At 39.7% G+C, this 23,661-nt stretch overlaps 6 protein-coding genes across 12 annotated transcripts; 4 read left to right on the top strand and 2 right to left on the bottom strand.

Annotated features, from left to right (window-relative positions):
- The first annotated feature begins 694 nt into the window (after positions 1 to 694).
- Positions 695 to 3,273, top strand: LOC129585780 (calbindin-32-like). Its single transcript, XM_055478626.1, has 10 exons — positions 695 to 924; positions 1,000 to 1,082; positions 1,169 to 1,258; positions 1,329 to 1,415; positions 1,701 to 1,757; positions 1,981 to 2,052; positions 2,245 to 2,300; positions 2,373 to 2,418; positions 2,498 to 2,557; positions 2,811 to 3,273. The coding sequence occupies exons 1-10, from the start codon at positions 807 to 809 to the stop codon at positions 3,009 to 3,011; spliced, it is 870 nt and encodes a 289-aa protein (XP_055334601.1). The 5' UTR covers positions 695 to 806; the 3' UTR covers positions 3,012 to 3,273.
- A 645-nt stretch (positions 3,274 to 3,918) lies between these two features.
- Positions 3,919 to 6,279, top strand: LOC129585938 (uncharacterized). Of its 2 annotated transcripts, none has more exons than XM_055478863.1 (6): positions 3,919 to 4,064; positions 4,225 to 4,316; positions 4,567 to 4,949; positions 5,036 to 5,256; positions 5,436 to 5,710; positions 5,872 to 6,279. In XM_055478863.1, the coding sequence occupies exons 1-6, from the start codon at positions 3,993 to 3,995 to the stop codon at positions 6,131 to 6,133; spliced, it is 1,305 nt and encodes a 434-aa protein (XP_055334838.1). In that variant the 5' UTR covers positions 3,919 to 3,992; the 3' UTR covers positions 6,134 to 6,279. The 2 variants fall into 2 exon arrangements, with proteins under 2 accessions (XP_055334838.1, XP_055334839.1); XM_055478864.1 differs by having other exon boundaries at positions 5,436 to 5,624; positions 5,872 to 6,111.
- On the bottom strand, positions 5,880 to 8,594 carry LOC129585941 (uncharacterized). The gene is made up of 7 exons (XM_055478869.1): positions 8,584 to 8,594; positions 7,985 to 8,237; positions 7,714 to 7,888; positions 7,399 to 7,587; positions 6,834 to 6,980; positions 6,690 to 6,745; positions 5,880 to 6,483 (listed from the first exon to the last, which is right to left on the bottom strand). The coding sequence occupies exons 3-7, from the start codon at positions 7,819 to 7,821 to the stop codon at positions 6,339 to 6,341; spliced, it is 645 nt and encodes a 214-aa protein (XP_055334844.1). The 5' UTR covers positions 7,822 to 7,888; positions 7,985 to 8,237; positions 8,584 to 8,594; the 3' UTR covers positions 5,880 to 6,338.
- Positions 8,595 to 10,532: 1,938 nt separating this feature from the next.
- LOC129585936 (disintegrin and metalloproteinase domain-containing protein unc-71-like) lies at positions 10,533 to 18,288 on the top strand. Of its 4 annotated transcripts, XM_055478858.1 has the most exons (11): positions 10,587 to 10,649; positions 10,724 to 10,919; positions 12,918 to 13,157; positions 15,170 to 15,261; positions 15,525 to 15,710; positions 15,908 to 16,091; positions 16,167 to 16,290; positions 16,404 to 16,541; positions 17,223 to 17,304; positions 17,426 to 17,672; positions 17,853 to 18,288. In XM_055478858.1, the coding sequence occupies exons 3-11, from the start codon at positions 12,968 to 12,970 to the stop codon at positions 18,056 to 18,058; spliced, it is 1,449 nt and encodes a 482-aa protein (XP_055334833.1). In that variant the 5' UTR covers positions 10,587 to 10,649; positions 10,724 to 10,919; positions 12,918 to 12,967; the 3' UTR covers positions 18,059 to 18,288. The 4 variants fall into 4 exon arrangements, with proteins under 4 accessions (XP_055334832.1, XP_055334833.1, XP_055334835.1 ...); XM_055478857.1 differs by having other exon boundaries at positions 10,533 to 10,919; XM_055478859.1 differs by lacking the exons at positions 10,587 to 10,649; positions 10,724 to 10,919 and adding an exon at positions 12,172 to 12,177.
- Positions 18,202 to 20,854, bottom strand: LOC129585939 (zip homologous protein 2-like). 2 transcript variants are annotated; one of them, XM_055478866.1, is made up of 12 exons: positions 20,592 to 20,854; positions 20,456 to 20,482; positions 20,310 to 20,374; positions 20,035 to 20,237; positions 19,953 to 19,978; positions 19,828 to 19,878; positions 19,680 to 19,736; positions 19,447 to 19,536; positions 19,260 to 19,357; positions 19,122 to 19,199; positions 18,720 to 18,882; positions 18,202 to 18,488 (listed from the first exon to the last, which is right to left on the bottom strand). In XM_055478866.1, exons 4-12 carry the CDS (start codon positions 20,194 to 20,196, stop codon positions 18,329 to 18,331), a joined length of 885 nt encoding a protein of 294 aa, XP_055334841.1. In that variant the 5' UTR covers positions 20,197 to 20,237; positions 20,310 to 20,374; positions 20,456 to 20,482; positions 20,592 to 20,854; the 3' UTR covers positions 18,202 to 18,328. The 2 variants fall into 2 exon arrangements, with proteins under 2 accessions (XP_055334841.1, XP_055334840.1); XM_055478865.1 differs by having other exon boundaries at positions 20,035 to 20,196.
- LOC129585940 (uncharacterized) lies at positions 20,152 to 22,995 on the top strand. Of its 2 annotated transcripts, XM_055478867.1 has the most exons (7): positions 20,152 to 20,208; positions 20,907 to 21,085; positions 21,763 to 21,854; positions 21,941 to 22,068; positions 22,222 to 22,336; positions 22,522 to 22,608; positions 22,684 to 22,995. In XM_055478867.1, exons 1-7 carry the CDS (start codon positions 20,167 to 20,169, stop codon positions 22,788 to 22,790), a joined length of 750 nt encoding a protein of 249 aa, XP_055334842.1. In that variant the 5' UTR covers positions 20,152 to 20,166; the 3' UTR covers positions 22,791 to 22,995. The 2 variants fall into 2 exon arrangements, with proteins under 2 accessions (XP_055334842.1, XP_055334843.1); XM_055478868.1 differs by lacking the exon at positions 20,907 to 21,085 and having other exon boundaries at positions 20,152 to 20,231; positions 22,684 to 22,982.
- The last annotated feature ends 666 nt before the right edge of the window (positions 22,996 to 23,661 follow it).

The following is a 23,661-nucleotide window of genomic DNA, read 5'->3' as shown; positions in this document are numbered from 1 at the left end:
GAGACCGGCGTACTTTGTAGTAACCACCAACTTATGGAATTTCAGCGAACACTGTTGTGGTTGAATAAGACCTGGAAAACTATAAATGTTACGACTAAAATTCGAAAATAAAAAAAAAATTTAAAATTGAAAAAGCCGTGCACACAGCCAACACCGTGCGGACCCAAAAAGGTCACCCATGCTCACAGCCAACACCCGTCCGAACTCCGTGCACGCAGCCAACACCCGTGATTCCCCGCGCACGCAGCATCGACCATATTTTTTAGCTAGGTATTTATTTTTTGGTTTTGCATATGTCAGTAACTTATAATCGGACACTGAGAGGCTGCAAACTTTTCCTAGTTTACTCGATAAGCAGGATACCGATAGGTGCACACAAATACGCCCTGGATCGATTTTGTGTTCGAAATAAGTAAAACGGTTGGCTAAAGGGGCGTTGGCGCGTATGCAGTACATACTACGTCAAGCGGTTAAGCGTCCTTACTTTTATCTCAGTTAATATGCAGGAAGCAACATGAAGGATTTAGGTAAGTTCCAAAATTCAAAATTCTTTGTTTTCTGTTTACATACCGTTACGATGACCATCGATCGGCCTTAGGCAAACATGTTTCATCACAAGTAAAGGTTTTCCTTGAAAACCAGCTGCAACGCCTGAAGACATTTACGTTGAGTTAGTGTTTCGATAAATCAATTTTTGTTGCGTTTTGTGAATCTAGTGTTTGTGGTGCTCCGTTGCACAAGCCTTCTTTATTTTAAGGTGTACCAACTATTTGTTCGGCTATCGTTTCTGTCCATCCCGTGCAAAAATGACCAGCTCAAGTGCTAAAGTTACCATGATGCGGCTCATCAACGAGACCGGAAAAAGGATGAAAAATCTTAGTTCTTACGACTTCTACCAAGCCTGGCAGAAATACGATACCGACAGTAAGGCTGGTGGAGAATCCTCAGTGACCTTCATGTATAAACTGCTGGCAGTGTTTTATGAAATTAAATTTTTAGATAGCGGGTACATCGAAGACCAGGAAGTTGAGAAATTTTTGAAAGAATTTCTCGTGAATTTGGCGGGGATGTCCAGTAAAGAGGTGAAGAAAGCTCTCGCTTTTAAGACGTTGTTCAAAAGAACAGTACGTAATTTTTTATATGTAACCCATTTTGCTAAACATGTTAGGCGCTGAGCCCTGCTGGCTTAAAAGAACTTTCGGCGGCATTTTTGGCAGAACACGACAAAAACAAGGATGGCAAAATTAGTATTGAAGAGGTACGAAACTGTACTAGCCGCGAGACAGTCGCGACACTTGATGGTTGTGCAAAACTGTTTCCTGTTTCAGTTATCCAGCATTTTGCCAACCGATCAAAAGTTTCTTTTGGTTTTCCGTTTTGACAACCCGTTGGACTCCAGCGAAGACTTTATGGTGGTAAAGACGAAAATTAAGCCTTGTCGATAATTTAGCCCTGTTCTAAATTCGTCGCATAAGCCTACCTCGTTTAATTAAATCTACCTTTGCTATTTGAACTAAAAACTTTATTCGCAGTATTTGCTATTTTAATATTTGTAACGTTGTGGTACAACAGCAACTGTGTAGTTGTTCTCACACTTATATATTTGTTTACTGTACATGTTATAAGCATTATGGTCGTGAGATGTCACTGAAAATTAGCCTGTGCATTTTAGTTTCTAAATGTTTTCCGAATTTTTTAAGGCATGGAAAAAATATGATGCCGACAAAAGTGGATACATAGAGGCTGGAGAATTGGAGGTAATTACTAAACAATCCTCACGCAGGCAAAGTGCTGCCGGGTAAAATGACGTGGTAGTTAAGTACTCGTACGACTAGTGTGTGTGCTCTGGTCAGCTGTGGGCTTTATTCATGTGCAAAAGCCTGTTTTTTGTGTTTTTAATTTTTCCGTTCACAGTAGCCAGAGTACACTTAGAGTAAACTTTTATGATCTCCTGAAATTATAATTATTTGGCTTTTTCAGGGATTTCTTAAAGATGTCTTAAAAAATCCATCCCTGGACAAGAACACCATCAACGAATACACCAAACAACTCGTACGATTTTTGCTGATAATCAGCGCATTTGCACTGCATTACTACAAGCACAGAAAAATTGAGTGGTTTACAGCAGTACCCTCATTGCAATAATGTTATATCGCAATAATACGCTCATTGCTGCCGTTAGATAATAATATTGCACTACTGTTGTCTCTCGCGAACATGACACTACATGTATATGTTTTCCAGCTGGAAATCTTTGATTCTAACAAAGATGGCAAACTCAGCCTCGGGGAAGCCGCACAGTATGCCGTATACGAACATTAAATATGTCTCCATGATTGGAATCTTTTACTGGTTTCTGGTTTTTTCCTTAGGCTACTGCCAGTGAAACAGAATTTTATTCATGCTGCGGCGCAAAAGGTGAGGCAGACTTGCATACCTTTACATATCTAAACACCATAAAACACAACACACCTAAATAATTAATTGCTACCTGCAGACTAACCTCGGACAGCTTTCCCAACAGCAAATCGCTACCATTTTCAAGCAATACGATCGGGTTAGTACACTGCTTGCAATATCACACGTGTTGACTGCAGCCGAACGTTGTACACCCTATAGCCTGAACATTTTAAAGAACTGAACGTTCATAGCTTGAACATTTTAAAGAACAAATGAAACGTGACTCAAATGTTGAAACCGTACAGTCATATAATATTGTGTTTTAACATCGATACTGATGAATCAACCTGAACTCAATGCTAGTATGAATAACTAAGCTATGTAATTTAACTTTCTTCTGTGGCATTTAGGACAACTCAGGTTTCATCCAAGCGTCGGAAATAGACGGCCTTTCTGCCGACATTGTACGAATGGCCAAGAAGGACTACACTCAGGATGATATCAATACCCTTAGGGATACCATTATCAAAGGATGCGATATGGATGGAGATGGTAAAATAAACGAAAAAGAGCTTGCAATGATTATCGGAGCCGTTGCTAAATCAACGTAAGCGCGGCGTTGACCGTTATGGTAAAAGAGCTGTGCACTGTTTTTAATGCACAACTTACAGTGAGACCTTTAGCGCTTTAACCCTGATTATCTTGTTAATGATGTATCCCAGCATAAGTAGTTTAATAAATGAATATAGATTGCGGCGGACGACCGCATTATGTTGTTAATTCTAAAGCTCTTCTGGTTTTTTTAATGCATGCTGGTTTTTTTGTGGAATGTGGGTAGATTGTGGATGTTGACAATGAAGCGCAGAATCATGAGCCAGCTTACTGTGACCGTTTTGACCCGCTGCCTGTGAAATGACATAAACATAAATCTGAACTGTCCATAATTATAATTGCAGACTACAATTTTATCCTTAGTACTCGTGGGTTGATTTTAAAAGTTTTAAAGGTTTTAGGACGTGAACCACGTTATTCCTACAGTGTTAACATAAGCGATTAATAGCCGGTGTTAACCGCAACGTGAATATAAGTGCACATTATGTCGCATCAGTTGTTTCCGATCAATTTCCCACTAGAAATCATGGCTGTTTGTTTGCATAAGACCATCCCTTTATTGTACGGTTTCAAATATGTACATGACGCAAAATGAGCCGTTTAAAACGCAAACCTATAAGCAAGTGGACTCAACGAACCTACTCGCAACTGGTAGTACAGGCATCCTGTAATTTGTAAATTCATCATGCTGTCGAAACTAGCCTGAGCTATCGTATTGATGCTGATTGCAACTGTATATTGTACGTACGATACAAATCTGCAATAAGTGTGTCCTAGTACTCGGAAAATTTTATATGAAATACCACAGTTTGCCCTAGTATGGGCTTTAATAAACTTACATTATCTAAGCTCGTTTAAACAGTTTAATTTAACTGAACCTGAAACGAAAAATTTTGTAGACAGAGACTACCTCAGATATTGTACAACTCAGCGCACATCACTCCGGTTGCAGTTTCCGTCGCCTTGACCTTTCCCTGTATATGTTTGTTGCGATTGTGGTTAAGTACACCAGCATGGGCGCTATGCGGATAATTTTTATTGCGGCCAATCAGGTAATTAATGTTCATTTTTAAGTTGGTTGTATCGAATCCATTGGGAGTGTATTTGGTGTTCTAACATTTAACAACATGGAGCTTTTCTATGTTATAGTGGTAATATGCATTCCACATCAAATTTAACGTTACATCTTGACGTTACTGACGGGTTTTTCAGCGGGAGCCCTATATATGCCGCAGTGAGCTTGGCCCATGGTACTGCGTTCTTATAAGCGCTTTGGAACTCATTTGCCGTCTAAGAAATTATAAGTATGTGATTACCAATTCTATATATTTTACAGAGAGTTGCATTTGTGTACGGCACGGTGCCTTTAGTTCCCGCAAATCAATATAAAAGAAAGTTCATAATCACGCTGGTAACGCTATTATAATCAGACTAATGTTCAACTTGACTTGTTCAACTTGACAACGCACGAAGCGGTGCCACAATGACTTTCGGCTGCGTTTTAGTTGCTCCTGATTGCTATCTGTATGGCATCCAACAACGCTTTTCTTGCAGATGTATAATCCGGGAGGTGCCCCGCAAAGGACTTAAAAACGAGCATCTGGATGGTGTTTTGGGTGCCCTTACTAACCAAACAGCCGATGTGGGTATTGCCGCCCTGGGAATGACATACAACCGGGCCAAATATCATCACTATGTGCCTTCCTTTTTTAGTCGCGAATATTCTGTATTAATTAGCAAAAACAAACTTGAGCATACTTACGGAAGCTACGGAGTGGTTGTGTCGCCTTCGCGTATTGCCACCTGGGATGTGTGGCTGACCGTTATCATTACTTTGTTCTTCATTACCGGATGCATCGTGCTTTTGCGGCGCCGTCTTTTTGCTCATTATTTCATGTACACTGCATTCCTTTTATTTGGAGCAACGCTAAATCAAGGTACAACAAATATAATAATCCTGATAGGTACCTAATCATTCACAAGAGAGTTTAATGAAACAGTTTTTGTTAATATGCACAAACAGACGACATTCGACCACCAACGGGACCGCTTTCCGGCTCCGTGCGGGCGCTGTTACTCCTGTGGTTGTGCTGGTCATTTATCATTACCACCATGTTTACAAGCACCATGTCATACATTTTTACCGTTCTGCCTAATAAAGCCCTGCCGTTTACTAATTTCGAAACCCTTTTGTCGTCTGGTTTCCAAGTCGAAACGACAAGCCAAGCCCAACAGTTTTTGAATGTAAGCTCCTGCATGACAACATGCATTTTGAGTACCGAGGTGGAAGTACGTATCTCTTCAAATTCATTGAGGGCGTAATAATAATTATTGCACGAATAAACTGGATTATTACAACTGACAGCGTTGTTGCATACCATAAAAACATTTTTTATATGACACGAATAATTTTTTCCATTCAGAACTCCATAAATCCAATGGAAAGGTCAGTTGCCAGAATTGTGACTGTTTCTGACGATAAGAAACAATGGATTGGGAACATCCAGCGTATGCAGATCGAAGATAAATTCGCAACCATGGTCGGAGATGATGTGTTTGCGGAGATCGGAAATTACTCCAAATTTTTAATCGATGGACGGTGTCATCCACAAGTAATTGCCATGACCCCTATTAAATTACCTATTGCCTCGTTTGTATTGCCTTATGGGTCCAAAAGCATCGAAGTATTCCAAAAGCAGTTGCGTGCGATGTAAATTGTAGACTAATTTAATAATTGTGGACACGTTCATTTAAGAGCAGAAGCTTGCATAAGCAAATTCTTACGGCAGCATAATATGTCGTGTCACTAGATAAATTATGTTTATTAAAATTGTAACGCTTTTCCTCTTGCTTTAATAGCTATTACCGATTTTGGGAGGTAGGCATTATTCCCCATATGTTCAAGCAAGGATTACGCACAAATGGGCGTATTGGAAAAGCCGAACCGCTTTGTGGACCGGATACATATTTCCCTGTTCGTCTGGCGTCGTATGGTAACGTCAATTTAGAGCGGGTGCGTTTTGTTTGGAATGGCTGGCTTCTGGGCATTGCGTTTGCGCTTGTCACTTTTGTCGGAGAATTGTTATTCGTTATTCTAAATTCAAGGAACGAAAAACTTTAAAAACTCTTCCTACTTTTGGCGTCATATTCATCATCATGCTTGTAGCCAAAAATAGTCAAATAAACAGAACAGAATGTCATATACTGTATATCGTACGCAATCGTGGATCAAATCATCATCAATGTTATTGATCGCAAACTTATAGCTTCCCGTGCGTTCTCAAATTTCCTAACGTATTTATGTAATAATATCATATGTTAATCTTTTAAATATTCTGAGCAATGTCAAGAAAGGACTGATTTTGCGTGGAACCAGAAGTGAGAATTTGCAAAGGTCCCAAAGGTCGGTGGGCGCTTCGAGCATCTTCCGTTTCTTTCCATCCACTCCATTTGTACGTACTGTCGTTTTGCCTGTTCAACCAATTAAAAAGCAAAATTTACGCCGATTAATAGCTCTGTAATTGTCAGACAGGAGAAAAACCGTCTTTTTCCGGTTTATTTGTTGATTTTGCATTTAAGTGCTTCATTTTTTAAGTACTGTGCTATAAGCGCGTTCAATTTGCGCTGTCATCTTAACGTCAGTAAAAAATCATCGTGCCAGGTTTTGGATAACTTACGTTTCCCAGCGTTTCGACAATACATCGTCATCTTCTGGCTTTGGGGGTAACAATGCCTGTGGTAGAACAGTGCAGTTACGTAGACAAGAGTTCATCCGTAAGCATGCGGTTATTACGCAAAAAACGTTTACACGGTTTCCTTACAACTTCGTTATGGATCATGCTCTGGGACCCGTCGTACTGCGTCCGATGGTTTTCTTTGTCCCTTTTGCCGGCTCTTACAGAAGTCTGTGGAGTTCCTGAGTTTCCAGAGAAGCTTGCTTGATATACGGTAGCTCCGGTGGAACTGGCCTAACGTAAGGTAGAGCACGATGTTTAGAAGGCACTTAACTAACAATATTATTAATAATCCAATGCGGCGATCTCTCGCAGTGCTCAGATGTAATATTGCTTTGAATATTGCACACAAACAAGCTGTGTATGTCAGGAATGCCGACGATAATTAAGAGCTCATTAATTTTATGGATAAGCATCTATATCCCCAAACTTTGTATTGCTTGCAATTGTATAACAATATATATGCTTGCATAACGAACGAATAGTGTTATGGTCGTATGTATTACTTACAATACAAACAACAACACTTTGCTTACAAAGTAAAATTTGTGTTATTACAAAAATTACTAATAGATAGTATCGCTATAATTACCTACAACACATTAGGTTTACCATGTTTGGGAAAAAACGATACAATGTTACCACGACGTACGCCAAATTGACCACTTTCCATTATTTCTGGGGAAACGAAATAGTTATGGAACGTATTGCCTTTAAGAAACGCGGACTGTTTGTCGGTGAAACATGGGCTGCCTAAAGCCAACTTGGTTGCCATCCACGGTTTCAAGGGCAAGGTCGAAATATTCGTTTGGTATTCGGTCGCAGGTAAAAAACTACGCATCTAAATTAAAATCTAAATTAAAAACGCAATTAAAAACTGCTTGGGTTGTTTCAACAGCTAGATGCGTATTCATGCAGACGTTAGAAAGGAGTAGCATGTTTACCGGTGGAAGAGACTGCCCCTTACCAGATCCCTGGGCAAGCCCTCTTGGCCAATAGCGGGATAAAATGGCCGGTTGTTTCCGGCATATACATCGTTAATGAAGGCCGTTTTCGGCGGGATATTCGGTTGCATGTATGATGCCGCATGCGTCGTGACATCTCTTTGTGCGGCACCAGCTGCTTCCGCTGCATTTATCTCTCTGTATAATGAAAAAAGTCATTACATGTGTTGGGGGAGTGTATGTTATATGTGCGCTATATTGTGGATAATCCCGCTTTCAACAAGGCATAATGACCGTCGCAGTTGGCAATTAACAACGTGGGGTTGAGAGACGGGCTCATGTGTCCAACCGCTGTCTGGACCGCTATTAGTCAGCGGCGTGAAGCGTTTTGCATAATGCGCGCCAGTGTTCCCGAAGGTTGTAGCGTATGTAGTGCAGTAGAATTTGCAAGGGTCGTTCTCGCCTCCGTGGCTGACATGTATGCGCTCCTTCCAAGGATAGGGTTCGATGAGCTTGCATAAACCACTGAAATCCTTCTGATCACACCCTGAAGTGTTCATAACAGGACAACTAGCTAATTCACGCACAGAATTTATGGTTTCTCACAATATTACAATCCAGATCTACGTTCGTTCGCAGTTATTGCGAGAACAATAATTTCCACGAAGTATTCAGATTGTTTCTTATTAAAAATGCCTGGGTTTCTAAAAAAATTCTTTTTGCGCAGTTAAGTTTGATAGGAATTATAACAACTTATGGCTGCTTCCGGTGCTAGGTCTCCATTTCCGGTTACTTATGCATGTACAAAGCTATTCATGCTATGCCTTTACGTATTCTATGCATCAATCTCTTGGTAGGCTCGCGTGTTTTAAACTCTTCCGTGTTATACGTACCTGCAACTTCACTGCACCGTTGCTTTACAATCAGTAAACTAGTATAAACAACAACAAACTGAGTTTGAAGGTGAAAGCAAAGAACACTGTTTCCATGTCAATTCGGGAAAAAATAGTACTAACTACTACTACTAAGGTACAGCTTACGTGCATACACTGCTTTAACTAGGTAAAGTAATTAGATAAAGTAAAATAGTGCGTAGTTATGAATGTACAGGTTCTTGCGAAGAACAGTACAAAGTTTACTGGTACAAAAGCTGAACAGGAAGAGCCTGTTTGTTGCAATAAAAGTATTTTATACAATTTTTATGTTTTTTGTTTGCATATTTTCTGTTACTGTGCGAGCATTTCCTACACAGGGCATATTTATGTAGTAGGTCAGTTCGCAAGCATTTTCGGTCGTAGTCATTACGCGCATTTTGAACAGTCTATCATCTGGCACTAATACATAACGTTTTTTTAATGCTGATACTGAAACTGAAATGTTTATCCAGTGAAATGTTGCCAATGCGTTAACATTAAGTATTGTGCTGCACAGTATCAGCAATGACAGAAAAACAGTGACACAGTGTAATAAAAACACTAAAGTGACATTTCCTACGGAAATAGCTCCGTCAGGCCTGGATGGGAAAGGGAAATAATCGGGATAAACGGGAACTGGATACAAACCACATGGAATACTTCTATAATTATTAGGCTATTAGCCCAACCACATTCTAGCGACAGCTATGCTGACTATGCAGTAATAAGCAGTATGCCCGTATTAACTGACATACCGTAAACCACACCCCTAACTTGTGCCAATCACAGGGGTGTAACATTTTGGTTACAGATTTCCCCATAGACCGTGCAAGAAACAAGCCGTATACACTCTTATACAGAAAGTCTCACTTTCTGTTTTCCGAAGGACGTAGCGCTGCATACGTCCACGGGTATATATATATATGTATGTATATATATACCTGTAGGTATGGATCCATGTCGAATCCTATTGTAACTTGTAAGTTTGTAACACAGGATAGGGAAAAACTGAGCTTGTAACTGAGGACAGACAGAACGTTTACTGACAATAGAGAGAAATTTACTGTAAACTCAAGAGACAGAAATGCTGTAACTCAGGATGGGCAGAGATGCAGAGGCAGAGGTGGAGCATGTATGTGAACAGTGAAAGAACGCACTGAATGTCATGTCAGTTGATCCAAAGTTTCAGGCACTAGTTTTTCGTTTACCTTTCCATAAAACTTCCTAACCAACATCTCAGAAGATAGAAAGAAAAATTTGACGCTTTTTGATCTCTGATAAGTATTTTTTTGTGGGGAACCAAGAAAGTTATGCTTGTTTTGGTTTCTCGTAGACATAGCATAGGGTGCAAGCAACGCCTCCATCGGACGGACCTATGCTAAGTCTACGAGAAACCAAAACAAAACTAACTTTCTTGGTTCTCCATAAAAACCTACTTTCAAAATATCAAAAAATTCTAAATTTTATTCTCTATTCTGAAACATTAACTGGGAAGGTTCGTTAAAGTGACAACGAAAAACTGATGCTGCAAATTTTGGAGATAGTGGCAGTCGGAAATTCGGAATCAGGTACCCAAAGTCGAGACTAATACACGTATGCGCGTACGCGAGGTGGTTGCACTTGCCGCAGACTATTTCGCTAAAATAGCCGTCCAGCTTGCACTCAGGCAATCTTCCCAGTAAACAACTCCACAACAGAAGTTTTTTGCAGTTATTATGTAATAAAACCCGTCCTTCGGAACAGTCCCCACGGGGGACGCCCCGCTAGGGTTTTTATTATAGTGTATAGGTCCTGCAACAGTGTGCAGGCCTGACGGAAAATAAATACGCTTTTATTATAGATATACGAGTAGGTACTATAGGTACACTACTTACTGAACTTGACGAAAACCCACTTGCAATAGCTACTCGGGTAGTGGGCCGGTGGTTTCGATAAATTCGATGGCACACAACCCTATGATTTTTGCAGATAGTCTAGAAGTGCTAAAATAATCATAGCTGTTTGTACAGCTGGTAATCTTTAGCTTTCTGCAAAGTGTTACTACGGTAATAAAATCTCGTTCTACGTTAACGGTTTTAAAAGTAAAACGAAAAGTAATACCACTGTTTTTTTACAACAGAGTTCTGTTGCCGTTTATCGATCGTGTTGCAGTGGGTCATATCTCAGAAATCTCGTTATGGAAGCATTACCCTAGTCCATCCTAATGCAAACTATTACGATCAACCTAAAATTATCGAAACCGATTAATCTCCCTACAGCAACTCCCAAACGCACTTAAATTCAAGTGCGCACAGCCTGGTGTCAAGATAAGTCATGTAAACACCACAGTCTTTGACAATTGACTTACTTTTACAATACGCTGCCTTTAATGGTTACGGCGAGTGCAAAAACAACACGGCGTAGTGTCTGCATATGTCTCAATTCGTTCCATGGTTTAGGAATAACTTTCAAAATTCAGTAACAAGCGGTACATTCTGTGAAGTCATCACATTCTCTAAAGAACATTTAATTTTAAAGCTATAGTCGGCGCAGTCTACGGAAGCGTCTCATTGTACAGGTAGAAGAAATTAAACTTATGGTGAATAATTACTCAAGTCACTATTATTCTTATTGTACTACTATTTTTTTCCTGTCACTCAGAGGACATAAATAGGCCACATGTAATGTTAAAAATATTAAAAATACTTAAATGAATTAAAAAGCTTTTGCTAGTGTGCCTTCTATGATATTTGGTTAGCAAATAAATTATAAATTTTCTTATTACCTCAACTTCTAATTAAGCAAACCTTAATTTCATAAGAAAAGGAAGAATAACCTTGCCCAGTGACGTAATTTTAATATCAAGTAGGGATGCTCTTGAAGTGACCTTTCAATGCCCTTGGCCTCATTCCTAACGATAGTCTGATCTCGCATTTTCGGGAACTTGGGATCTTTAAAGAACTGTTAAGGCCAATGTTGCTTAAGTTATTCTCACAAAAAAAAGATATTAACATGTATCGATATCTGATCTCTAATCATATGAAGCCGCAAATGCCACTCTAACTGAAACTTCTGGAGCTTTCTGGAGACTGCAGGTGCTCGATACAGATAAGCGCACAAATACTGTACTCTACGAGTATACAAAAGCAACTTCGCATTACCGCACACAGAAAGCACTAACGAATTTAATTGCCGTTAAATAGTGAATCTTTTAACTTCGCTAGCTGCTCCTGTTAGGCAAGCTTCCCGCTTCAACGTATTTCTGGCTTTACATTCTATATAAAAAGGATGCATGTCTACTTTTACTTGATGTGTTCCAAATGTGTACGTTTGGGGGCGGCAATAAGTAGGGATCGCCGCAAAGGCTATTTTACGCAACAACATACTTATTAAATGGCATTAAAATGCACTTTGGATAAAAACGGTTACAGCTGTCATCGAAGCAAATCCAGGAAAAGCCCAAAATACACACAGAGACTGCCGCTGGACCTGTCAGTAATGCGATCAATTCTAAAGGCGAATCTATTCGAACTCATTAAAGAAAAATTCGGCTCTGGCGCGCGCCGCGCTCGCGCGGGATTCTTTTGGTGAAGCGTGAGCAATCAATTTTCAGTATTGGTTTTAATGGGCGTTCCGACGTACTCTAGCGGTTCTGACAGGACCCAGCCGACATTTCATTTCACAGACCGGAATCCGCTGTTGTGGAACGGTGCACAACCCGACATTACACGGGATAGGCGAATATTACTCAATTTGTTAACACAACACATATACATACCGATATGTCCAACCAGCGCTCATCGTATGCATACGTACGCACAGACAAACCGTAGTGCATCTTCAGTGCCGCGCAAACGCTGAAGTCAAACGAGGTCCCACTTCGCGATGCGCGCGCGTCCAATATTATAGCATATCTCATGTGGCCCCGGCGAAAATGCTAACTAGACGCTAAATGTTGACGTATTCCCGTGAGCCGCTCTGCGGATCAATATACGTTTTCCCCAGCTGTCCAGCTCGCCCGGCACATTTACTACTTAAAAGGGCAATTACGCTGAGAGGGCCTCAGATCACTTATGCAAAGTTTCCTCGTTGTGAGCGCCTGATTATTTGTATACGGATATCGGGAGCGCTGAGGCGGACGATGAGACCAGTGCGAGAGACCTTTCATGCCGGCATCTCTTTACACGCATTATCGATTAATGTTTAAGCAAATTACATCGGTTGAAAAGCGGTTATTTACCTGTAATTCGTGATATATGTACAAGTGCTTTTGTAACTCATGTCTCATGTTCTACAATAACGATAATGTCGATTATATTCAAATCGCCGCTCAGGATGCCCAAGCTGTACGCTAACCTCAAAACAGCTGGCAGTGATTGCGATCATGCTGCCGTTTCTACAGTGTCTGCAGCACCGGCTAATAATCACCAGGAAGTGGCTTATGCTATCTGCTGGATTAGTTTTACTTATTCTTCCAAGGGATAATAACGGTGAACGACAATTACGGAAATTTCATCAAACTATACCGTCTGTTTCTGTGTTATACAACACCGCAGCAACCGATTCTATCCCAGGTAAACACTACAAATGAAAGTGCTTGTAAAAATTGTAACTGCCGACATTGTTTGCATTATCCTTGTACAGATTGGCACAAACACTTACGCACAAAATGAAATGTTTGCCACTTTCATGTATTGACCAAAACGTTTATCTTAACAATGCTACACTTTTACTATGCGTGAAAAAGCTGCGAAATTTAATTTCGAGGAAGTCCTGTTTTTGGTCCATGACAATCTAGTTGTATTCAGACGCAGCATTAATATTAGTAGTCACGAAAGGTAAAACCGGAAACCGTTTTGTTTGTTCCAAGGATATTGATTGTCCTAAAATCCCTCAACCCTATATAACCAGCAGATTTAAAAGTTGCAACATTTTAACATTTTAGGGGTCATCATACCAGACTGTTAGTGTTGTTCTGATATTGTAAATGACAGCATAAGTCAAAGATCATCGTAATACCTCTGAATATTGCATGAGATGTCTGATATCTAAACGTCATATGTGCCAACACAATTGATTGATTGATTCACTGCTATTAACTTGATTCCGTCCAGGAGGCATTCATTGTCTTCCGTTCCTATAACGTGATTCAGGTTTTAAATTTTTTTGGCAAGAATGGTTTTAAGTGATTATCTTTAACATCTGAAAATCTGAGCTGTGGTTTGATTATAAATAGCTAAGTGACGCATAAATTTTCAGTAAATACAAGAACACAACCAGATACCAACGAGTTTTTTAAATCCAGATGATTGAGTAAGTAACTGTTATAAAAAAGTATTATTCGAAATTAATAAATGACGTTAGACATTCAGCCGCGCGTTGCCCCGCAAGCGTAATGCAACAATGAAAATTAATACGGGGACTTTGATTATTTTCTCAAAGGTGGTCGATGTATTATATACCCTAATTTTAACGACATTTGATTGACACTAAACGATAGTATCTCAGGAGAAATCGAATTCGGAGGCGCTATGTTCCTCAAGGAATATGATCGATTAAATTGGTCAAAGCAGTTGGTGCCTTCTGCCGCCTTTGGTTTGACGCATACTTGCAAACTTCGAAGAGACCATTAGATAAACCCTACGTAAATTAAATATACCGGTAATAATAATATATATTTCTTATGCAGTTTCCGTTCATTAGCAAAAATTACATGACGATAGCTACTAAAATAATTATAATAAAAATTTGAAATTGTGTTTTCCTTTGGTTATTAATTTTGGCCTTTGATGAGTATGGATAGATGACTGCATCTATAAAAATCGAAAGAAAAGTTTTCTTCTGTATAGATATTTGTCTGCCCATTTACCTTTATCCATAATGCCGTGACTACCATTATAATATGTAGTAAAATCCCGATTGATTGGGAATGCACGACATTTTGATTGTTTTTGACAGCGAAGATTATGTGTGCGTGGGCAACATAATGTTGATAAACAAAACGCTCTAATAAGTTTTAATGGTCCCTATAATCGAAATTGTTCTTGACAGTTTACTACAGTTCGCTTTCGAAAATGAGAGAGGTATTATAGAAGGTCGTAAAATTGGATCATACGCTGCGAAGACTGCTACCATCCATCATCACCAATGTACGAATTTTGTCTGACATGCGCGCAGGAATCTGACACGCAGTAATGCACTAGATGCGTGCTCTTGCATACTTATATACATATTCCTGTTTCTCCAGTATTACTAACCTGTATTTGTATGAATGTTTGGCATTAATTAATCTTTCAGTAACCTCGTCTTACTAAGTTTTTTCAATTAGAAAAGAATTTTTACGGAAATTTTGAAAGTCTTCTTAATATAATCGAACAATCGATATGCGCAGCATTGTAAGAAATCCGCATACCATACTGATATTTTTCAAAACGTGCATGGGAAAGCACCAACTTTCAAAAAATCAAAACAGTAATTGTACGCCATTACGCAATAAAAAAAATTATTAAAATAAGAAAAATCGTAGTGCACAGGGAGTCGTGAAGTCACAATTCCATCCTCACTAGAGGTTTGTTTCATCCTGTAGAAGCCAGGCCGGCGATAGGTATGCCTTCGCTTCCTAAGATGGCGTCCATTTTAAATCCAAGGTTAATTTCCGAAAGTCCACAGCTAGTGAAGGTCAGTAAAGCTTTTTAATTACTTTTTTATTCTGTTTGGACGGTAAGCTTACATAGAAGTGCTTATGTGCAGTGCATATGATCTGACAAAATATTTGCTTGTGAGTTGAACGCGAAAAGCCGGTACTGAGAAATCTTATAACAATCGCAACCAGCTGTATGCCACGATGTACAAGTACCTACGGCTTATTTTATTAAAAGCCAAAGCTAATCTTTAAAAGGCAATTGACACAATAATATAAAGTTTAAATTGTTGCCCTGTAGACGGGAAAACCCTTTTCCCGCAGTGGAGCCTATTCGAACACGTGTGGAGATGGTATTTTAGACCCGGATGAAGACTGCGACTGTGGTACAAACTGCTCAAGTAATCCCTGCTGTGATGGTGCTACTTGCCTTTTTATTAATGGTGCCGAATGTGCGGACGGTGATTGCTGCTCCAAAACCTGCAAAGTATTTCATGCTTAGCAATTTTGTTCTCAGCTTTTTTTTAACTTACTGATCAGTAATCTATTAACTTTGCAAAACACCCCGATAACACTACGTAGCAGCAATACCTTTTTAAGTTTCTCTCTCTTGCAATACAAATACAATGACACAACAATTTTGCAATTTTTATCGAGTAATCAATCATAAACGTGTTAATACAGTTGAAGTCCCATCACGAAGTCTGCCGGCCGGCAAAGAATGCATGTGACTTACCGGAAATGTGTTCGGGACATGTTGACTGCCCGCCGGATGCCTTTAAGAGGAACGGAGACAGCTGCGATGAAGATGGCTTGGGATACTGCTACAACCGCGCATGCATGAGTCGAACTATTCAATGTGTTAACGGTGAGCAGACTTCGCGCAATCAAAAACAGAAAGCTAATTTAGCAGTTCGAAAAAATTGCACATTTTGCGATCCAGTTTGGGGTATTCACAGTTCTACCGCCAAAGATGAGTGCTATCACCAGTTCAACACGCGCGGGGTTTTCAACGGACACTGCGGCTTAGTGTCAGACGGAAGTCGATACATACCATGTGCGCCGAGGTATATAGATATACGCGTAACATATTTACAATTAATAATAAAAGCGGTTTCGCGACACCGATCTTATTAACTATCGTAAAACTAAGAATGATAATAACTTTAATCACTTGCAGTTTTTCTTTACGTAGCGACGTCTTCTGTGGAAATTTGCATTGTCGCGGTGGTGGCTATACACCAAAAACTATTGTGAATTCTCCTGCCTTTGCCACTCAGATCCTAACAAATTCAACAGGATCTCTGATTCAATGCAAGTACGAATCGCTGTTAATAACTGCAAAAAATGGTTTGCGAAACACATTAAGAGCAGATTATGTAAAATTGACGAAGTACCGAAAGACAAGTACTGTATATAGCACAAAATTACGTCTACATATGAAGAAATACACCTGTTAAAATTAAGCTAATTGCAAATATTACTCCTAGTTTCATGCAGGAATAATGCACACAAACCCAGTCAGCTCTAACCGTAAGGGCATTTTATATGGAACAAATGCATGAGTGAATTTCATTTGAGGCTTATTGAAGATTAGCGGCGCATCAAGCGTAAAAACGATCGTTAGCAGCATCGATAGTCATTAAAAATGAACTCGATTCAAACATTTTGCATATGCTGTATACGGTGTCGGATCATAATATGGAACAGTATTGTATTATTGTTTAAAACCGAAAGAGTTAGTTGCTTTCGTAGACGTCACTCATAACTGCCTACCTGTTTTACTGCATCTTTGTGCCATCACATCGTTTTCGTGTGCAATACCATAATAAACACCCTATACCCACAAACCACAAGCAGTCGTGACGTTCGTAGGATCGTTTCGGGAGCCGTATAAAAACTATGACTACTCGTACATTGAGTACGCTGCACCACATATATATTGGAGGAAAACTAATTATTTACTTCTAGTAGTCCTATACGAATTTTATAATTTCAGGTCCAAATCCCCAGAAGTCATCACTGTCAGCGCCGTGGAAGAATCTTTGATAAAAGATGGCACAAAATGTGCTGATAATAAGGTAAAAATGTAACAGACACCTTTCGAATGTGTTCCGTTTTGAACAGGAAGTCTTTATCTCTACATCTACAGATTATACTTATGCTCACAAGTCAATGTAATGGTGAATACTCAACTTGCAGGTATGCCTTAAAGGTCACTGTGTGAGTTCAGATTTCATAATGACGGCCACGGACTGTCCTGTGCGTAACGGAAGCGTTTGCTCCGGACATGGCTTATGTACGGACTTAGGAACCTGCTACTGTGATCCCGGTTTCGGTGGATATCATTGTGAACATGAAGACAACTCAACATTGCGAAAACCATTTGTACCTTATGAGTACAACATGCTTAATCTTCGTAGAGGTGTCATTAAAGATGCTCCTTCAGGTAATTTGCCTTCTTATTATAGCGTGAATATTATGATATGTTAGGTAATAACAGCAACAGCTCGTTATAATATTATTTATGCCCAAGATTCAGGAAGTTTAGTAGAGATACAAGTATCTCAGTCAACACATTACGTAGCCATTGATGCAATTGCACGCACTTGGCGTTATGGTTTGTTAGGGCCAAACGAAAATCAGGCCAACAATGCACTCTTGCAAATTGTCGTCATCGCGGTTTCTGGAGTCGTATTATGCCTAGTTATTGTGATTATGTCCCTAACCTGTTGCGGCAATCATTCCAACAACGGCAATGATTATGGCATCAACGGAGATCCGCAAGAAGAAGGAGGGAACCGGGAAGCGGAAGCAGTTACAACATTGATGTGATTCGAGATAGTACTATGTGATTACTGAAAACGGCATTTACAACACTATTTCCTTAATTTACAAGCGTTCCTGGACCAAATTTTGTTTGTGTTTGTAGTACAGCTGCTATAACGTTAGTTAAATTACCACTGTCGTTGGTGATTTTAATTCACACTTTTGGAACTACACTCCTATAACTGTGCAGAGTTGCATATGTCACAAAAATACACAAATAAAAAAAACAGAATCCTCTTACGCGCATGTAAGTGGTAAAATCCACCGTGTAAATTATCACCGAACGTATTTATTTCCGGTCGGCATCATTCTCGTGTAACCCGAAGTAGCCCGTGAGGTGGTACCTAACTGACGTAAAGATGAAACGGCACCGGTTGCTGTACCAGCGTGAACGACGCGAGGACCAAGAGACAATCCACTAGATTTCGCGGGCGGCCTACCGTCATCAAAAAGCAACTCTTAAAAACGCACACCCAGTGGATTTTGTTGCAAAAATACTGCGAACGCTAAAAGCCTACATTATATAGATGTAAAATAGTAAATTAAAATGCCTCGAGTAACATATTCGACTGATTCTAAGATCCTTCATGTATAGTATCATATCACTGCTGCTTGTTTTTAGACCGACAGACATAAACCGCTTTGATTAGCCCGAAAAACTACGTACCCTTTGTTTCCAAGTGTTGCCGACACTTTGGTAGGTATTACCGATACAGGAAGGGGATCTTTTTTCGTCCAGCTGGGCGTCAAAATCTTGGCTGCGTGCGCCTGAGTTGCTGTAGTTCCGATAGCTTTCGGCACAGGCAGTGAAGTGTTTACACCGCCGCTACCTGCGATAATTACACAATCAATAATTTACTGCAATTGTTGACTCCTAATAACAGAATTTTTCAAGATCAGTATAATGTTGTATCACCATCTTTTAAAGTTTTATCCTATAGAATCTGAGTATGACAAATCAGGGTGACTGTCCGGCCTGTTTGTGTATCAGTATTAATTATTAATTAATTTTAAGTAGGTATGTATGTAAGGAAAAAAAACTATGTGTGCGATGGGCACTGGAACAGACTTTTAAAATTGGGCATCAGCATCCGAGAAACGACTTTATTGCGTTGTTCCTGTAACTCTTCCTGAGTGGGGCCCGCAGCTATGAAACAATAAACGGTCATGGCGTAACACAAACTGCAGTACAGTTAAGACATCTTACCGGGTTCCACCTGAAAAACAATTGAACTGCGATGACTGGATCCACTGGCAACCATGCTCCCAGGTCGCGCAGCAGCAACACCGGACGATTTGGATGCTCTACGGAATAAAGCGGTCAGTCTCCGGCTAACTTGTAAAAGAAATCTCCGATTACAGCGATTAAACGCACACAAGGCGCGCAGTTGTACCTGGATGTGTTTGATGGCGCCAGCGAAACCATAGATACCGAAGGCGACATTTCATTTGACGGATGACTTCCAGGTTGACGCTGGTGTAAACTAGGCAAAACGGTTAAATGTCCCTTACTATCAGTATTGCGCAATATCGTGTATTGTAAGCGAAATGACTGCCAATTGTGCGCCACAAAATCTTGAAATAGTTAACTGACAATGAACTTCTACATGCAGTATGTCGTAAGTACCTATTGGAAATGATGGTTATGAGCCGATCATGCTCTTGTTGAAGCTTGGCAATCGTTCTGTAAGGGGAAGTGAAACGCAGATTCCCAATGCACGACCAATGATGATCAGGGCTAATAGAAAATTTAAAATTACAAATTTTTAACTTACTGTTTATCGGATGCAATACGTTGTTGCAGCTGTTGGATTTCTTCAGCTCGCCTAAACAAAATTGCCACACCGTGTGTCTGGAGCACACTTGAAACATTATTGGATGCAGCAAAATTATGTCTCACCCCGCGGCGCCATTGGATGCCTCTGCCTGCAAATGGTCAGGAGTTTCGCAATACTTTCAAAGATTAAAATGAAGCTGCTTACGTTGCGCTTCAAGTGGTTGATGAGATTTCGTCGCTGGCTGTCTTGGAACATCTGCGCTTTGGTGAGATTGCCGAGAAGAGTGGTGGCTTCTTTCTGAAGAGCTGCAAGACGCTGCACGTGTTCGCTTTGCGAATGGAAATGCACGGCAATCGCGGGATCCATCTGAAGTTGTCGGTTTGGTTTCGCTTAATAATTACGTAATGCTGTAGGGAATCACATAATTTCGGACGCCATCCAAAAACGTGCAACAAGTACTCGCTTTCATTAGATCTTACGTTGCTGCTGATAGCCATTGTCCGACAGTTGCTGCTACACTGGACACATTTTCCTCCCATTTTCTCTGCACAACAACAATGCAGTTGTGTTCAAACGTGAACAAAGATTCCTTAAAGCAGCATAACAATAAGAGCGTCGCACCAACCTGCGCAGCCACGACAAAATAAGTGTCCTGTTGTGCAAGACAAACAATGACAAATTAAAGCAGTTTGGACGCAACACAGACAGACCGCGATGGGTCGCACTACCAATAAAGAGTCCAACTAGTTTCATTTTCATACCACAATTCGTGATTATAAAATTTGTGATATCCCCATCCATTTTGGGTTGTAGAAAACAGTGGTTGCAGTGAATCCAGTCCATTTTAATCTTAACATGCGCACTTTACCAGTAACTCTAAATTCTTTCCGACAACGTCTGCAAAGGCCACCACCACATTCACATTTCACGCCGTATTACATGCGTAAGGGGAAGTAATCGTAACTAGTTGTACAGTACTGAAGGTTAGGGCAGATCCAGTATGCAAATTATGCGAGCCGTTCAGAACTTTGTAGCGAACAAGAAAGCTTGATTTTGCACATGTGCGATTGCATTAGCTTCCGGTTCCCCATTACAATTATCTTTGGTTTTCCACTTTTCACTTCTACAGTTTTACATCCACTACTACCGGCCGTGCATTGTTTTCATTCCTACCATTGTACGCAACACCAATCTCTTCACAAGCTGCAAAATTAACCTTTCGTCGCATAATAATCGGTGGATATGCTTGTGCGCTGTAAGTTGTAACATAACCAGACATGTTACAACAATTTTTGCAAAAATACGGTTGTACTGGTATGTTTGCATATTGTGGTCGCATAATCCGCGTTTAGTGCTTTATACTTTTTTCCGCCATAATCAATGTGTTGTATGTAAAATACCAATAAATCAATAAGCATTATCTATTGTTAGTTTTCCCACGAATTCTCAAAATGTGGCTTCTTAGCTGATTCGGCATTAATTGTTGATTGCATATGTTTATTTCATTGGTCTAATCAGCACAGGTGAAGGCAACCCTTTTACAATTAGATCCATTTTAGCGATTTCAACCCAGATCTGGCAAGTCGTGGCATTGATTTTGGATATGCAAAACCTGAGCGTCTTTACAAATTTGTAGAGTTTGTAATCGGTTTAATCCCTCTAACGTATTTAAGTACTGTATTGTCGCTAATACCTTGAGTACGAATAAATTTTTTAAAGATTAAAATATACAAGATTACCGCAGTATCCTGGTGACCAGAATGTACTGCTTGACTTTTTTGCTTGTCTGTAATGTATTAAGTACGTACACATTTTAGCGAAAAAAATTAATGGAGCTTGTACATAAGATATGTCATGCGAATCAGCGCTAGTAAAAATGCAATACTCCTAGTTATTTTTATTTTTTACTAATACCCTCCTCGTTTGTCACAGGAATCCCCAGTCAATGGAGCCTGATTATTGCCAAAACCCGACACCCGTCTATTTTATGGGCGGAAGTGCTGTCATGATGTCCTTGTTCTATCGTACGTAGAAAATATAGATTTATGGAAATTTTTCTTGTCCAGAATATTATTACTGATTATTTAATATACGTTTTTAAATTTTGCAGTTATAATGTCAAAGATGAAAGCGCACAAAAATTCCCCTGCTGTCTACAATCATGGATTTATTTTGTTTCTTTTCCTTGGACTTGCCGTATGCGCCAGAACATTTTATGCGACGCATGGAAATCCTATTGTACGTATCCAAAGCTCCGTACAGTTTTCCTATAATGCAATGTTTTTTAGTAAATCGTAAGAAGGATATGTTTTTTATATCTATATTTCCGAAAAGTTTTCTGGAAATATTGTTATTGATCGAATTAATTACTGTAACTGTGATTCTATTTAGGAGGATATTTACAAGGATATTCTGTCACATGCAAAATATATTGACAAGGATGAGAAAAACCATATGTCTGCTCTGATCTCCCAGGCACTTCATGGTGACGCTACCGAATCCATATGTAAGACGAAACAAATAAGAAATGATCATAGATGTTGTCCACATCCACTAACGATAACTTTACCGCTAACAATAACTTCCCTGGCCGTAGACTCGTAGATAAAGTCAATTGTCAAAGCAATTGTTTGGTGTGCTACTGCGCTGTGTTTTAGACTTTTAGTTAATTGTACGCATATGTTTTTGCAGCGGATCATGTGTTGACTTGGTCGAAAGCGTTGTCTGGATTTGGTCACACTCATCAGAATAAACACCAAGCGTGGGCTGCTATGAAGGGTCAGTTATACTAAGAGCACCAGTTATTATTATTATAAAGATTTCTGCTTCACCATTTTAATGACGTCCCTATAGGAATGTCCCAAGAAAAAGCAACTGATGAACTCCGCTCCCGTGCATGCAGTGTCTTGCGACAAGTGCATTCAATTATTGAAAAGGAACCCGGCGTAACACCGCAATAATTAATTATTCTTCCTTGATCGTCTGGTATTTATTGTACCCTGTACTAAAAGTAAATCGCTCCCCCCATGGCCATTCTTTGACCTATTTTACTTCCTGTGAACAGCTATTTTATACGATGGACAATAAGAATCAGAAATGTTAATTTGAGACAGTCGTGATTCGTAAAACAAACTGACTGTTGGCTACGCAGTAATACACACTGCCGGCACTGGTATGATTAATTATGAAACACAAACGATCATCATAGAATATTTGCACATGTTTACGGTAATAATAATCCTGCATAATTAAATAAATTTTTACTGCCTTGCGCGGTACTTTTACGCACAGTGCCGCCGCACTTCAATCTGAAGGTATTGCAAATAGCTAAAATTTGGCGGACATCCAGGGACACGCTACGGCGGTTTTAAATAAAACAATTTTTAACTCGGGAAGACCGAGATTTTAATTGATTTCGGAAGTTTAAAATTTTAATTGTAAAGCGCCACCCTAGTATCCGCGCTTGCACCTTTTGGTATAACATCTATAGAATATTATAATATATTAATTCTGTTTTTTATGGATTCTGACCTGAAACATTCCTGTTACAGCGGGAAAATAGTAACGCGAACATACAGTGTACGTTCTACGTCGTACTTCTCACACATCAGTTCTTAACTAATAAAAGTAATAATAATAATTATTACTATTGTTATTAATATTGTACGTATTTTCGCTCGCTTGCTTGACTAGTGCAGTACTATGCAGCGGACGGCGGAGTCACTGACCTTGGTGCAGGACTGCAGGAGTCTGACTGACGAACACGATACAGACTGCACTCATACGAAGGTAGCACTGGGCAATTTAGAATATTGTAAATTGCACAGCACT

This window comes from Paramacrobiotus metropolitanus, unplaced genomic scaffold (genome assembly GCF_019649055.1).
Source record: "Paramacrobiotus metropolitanus isolate TYO unplaced genomic scaffold, Prichtersi_v1.0 Parri_scaffold0000018, whole genome shotgun sequence".
Lineage (NCBI taxonomy): Eukaryota > Metazoa > Tardigrada > Eutardigrada > Parachela > Macrobiotidae > Paramacrobiotus > Paramacrobiotus metropolitanus.
This window is presented reverse-complemented; position numbering and strand designations above follow the sequence as displayed.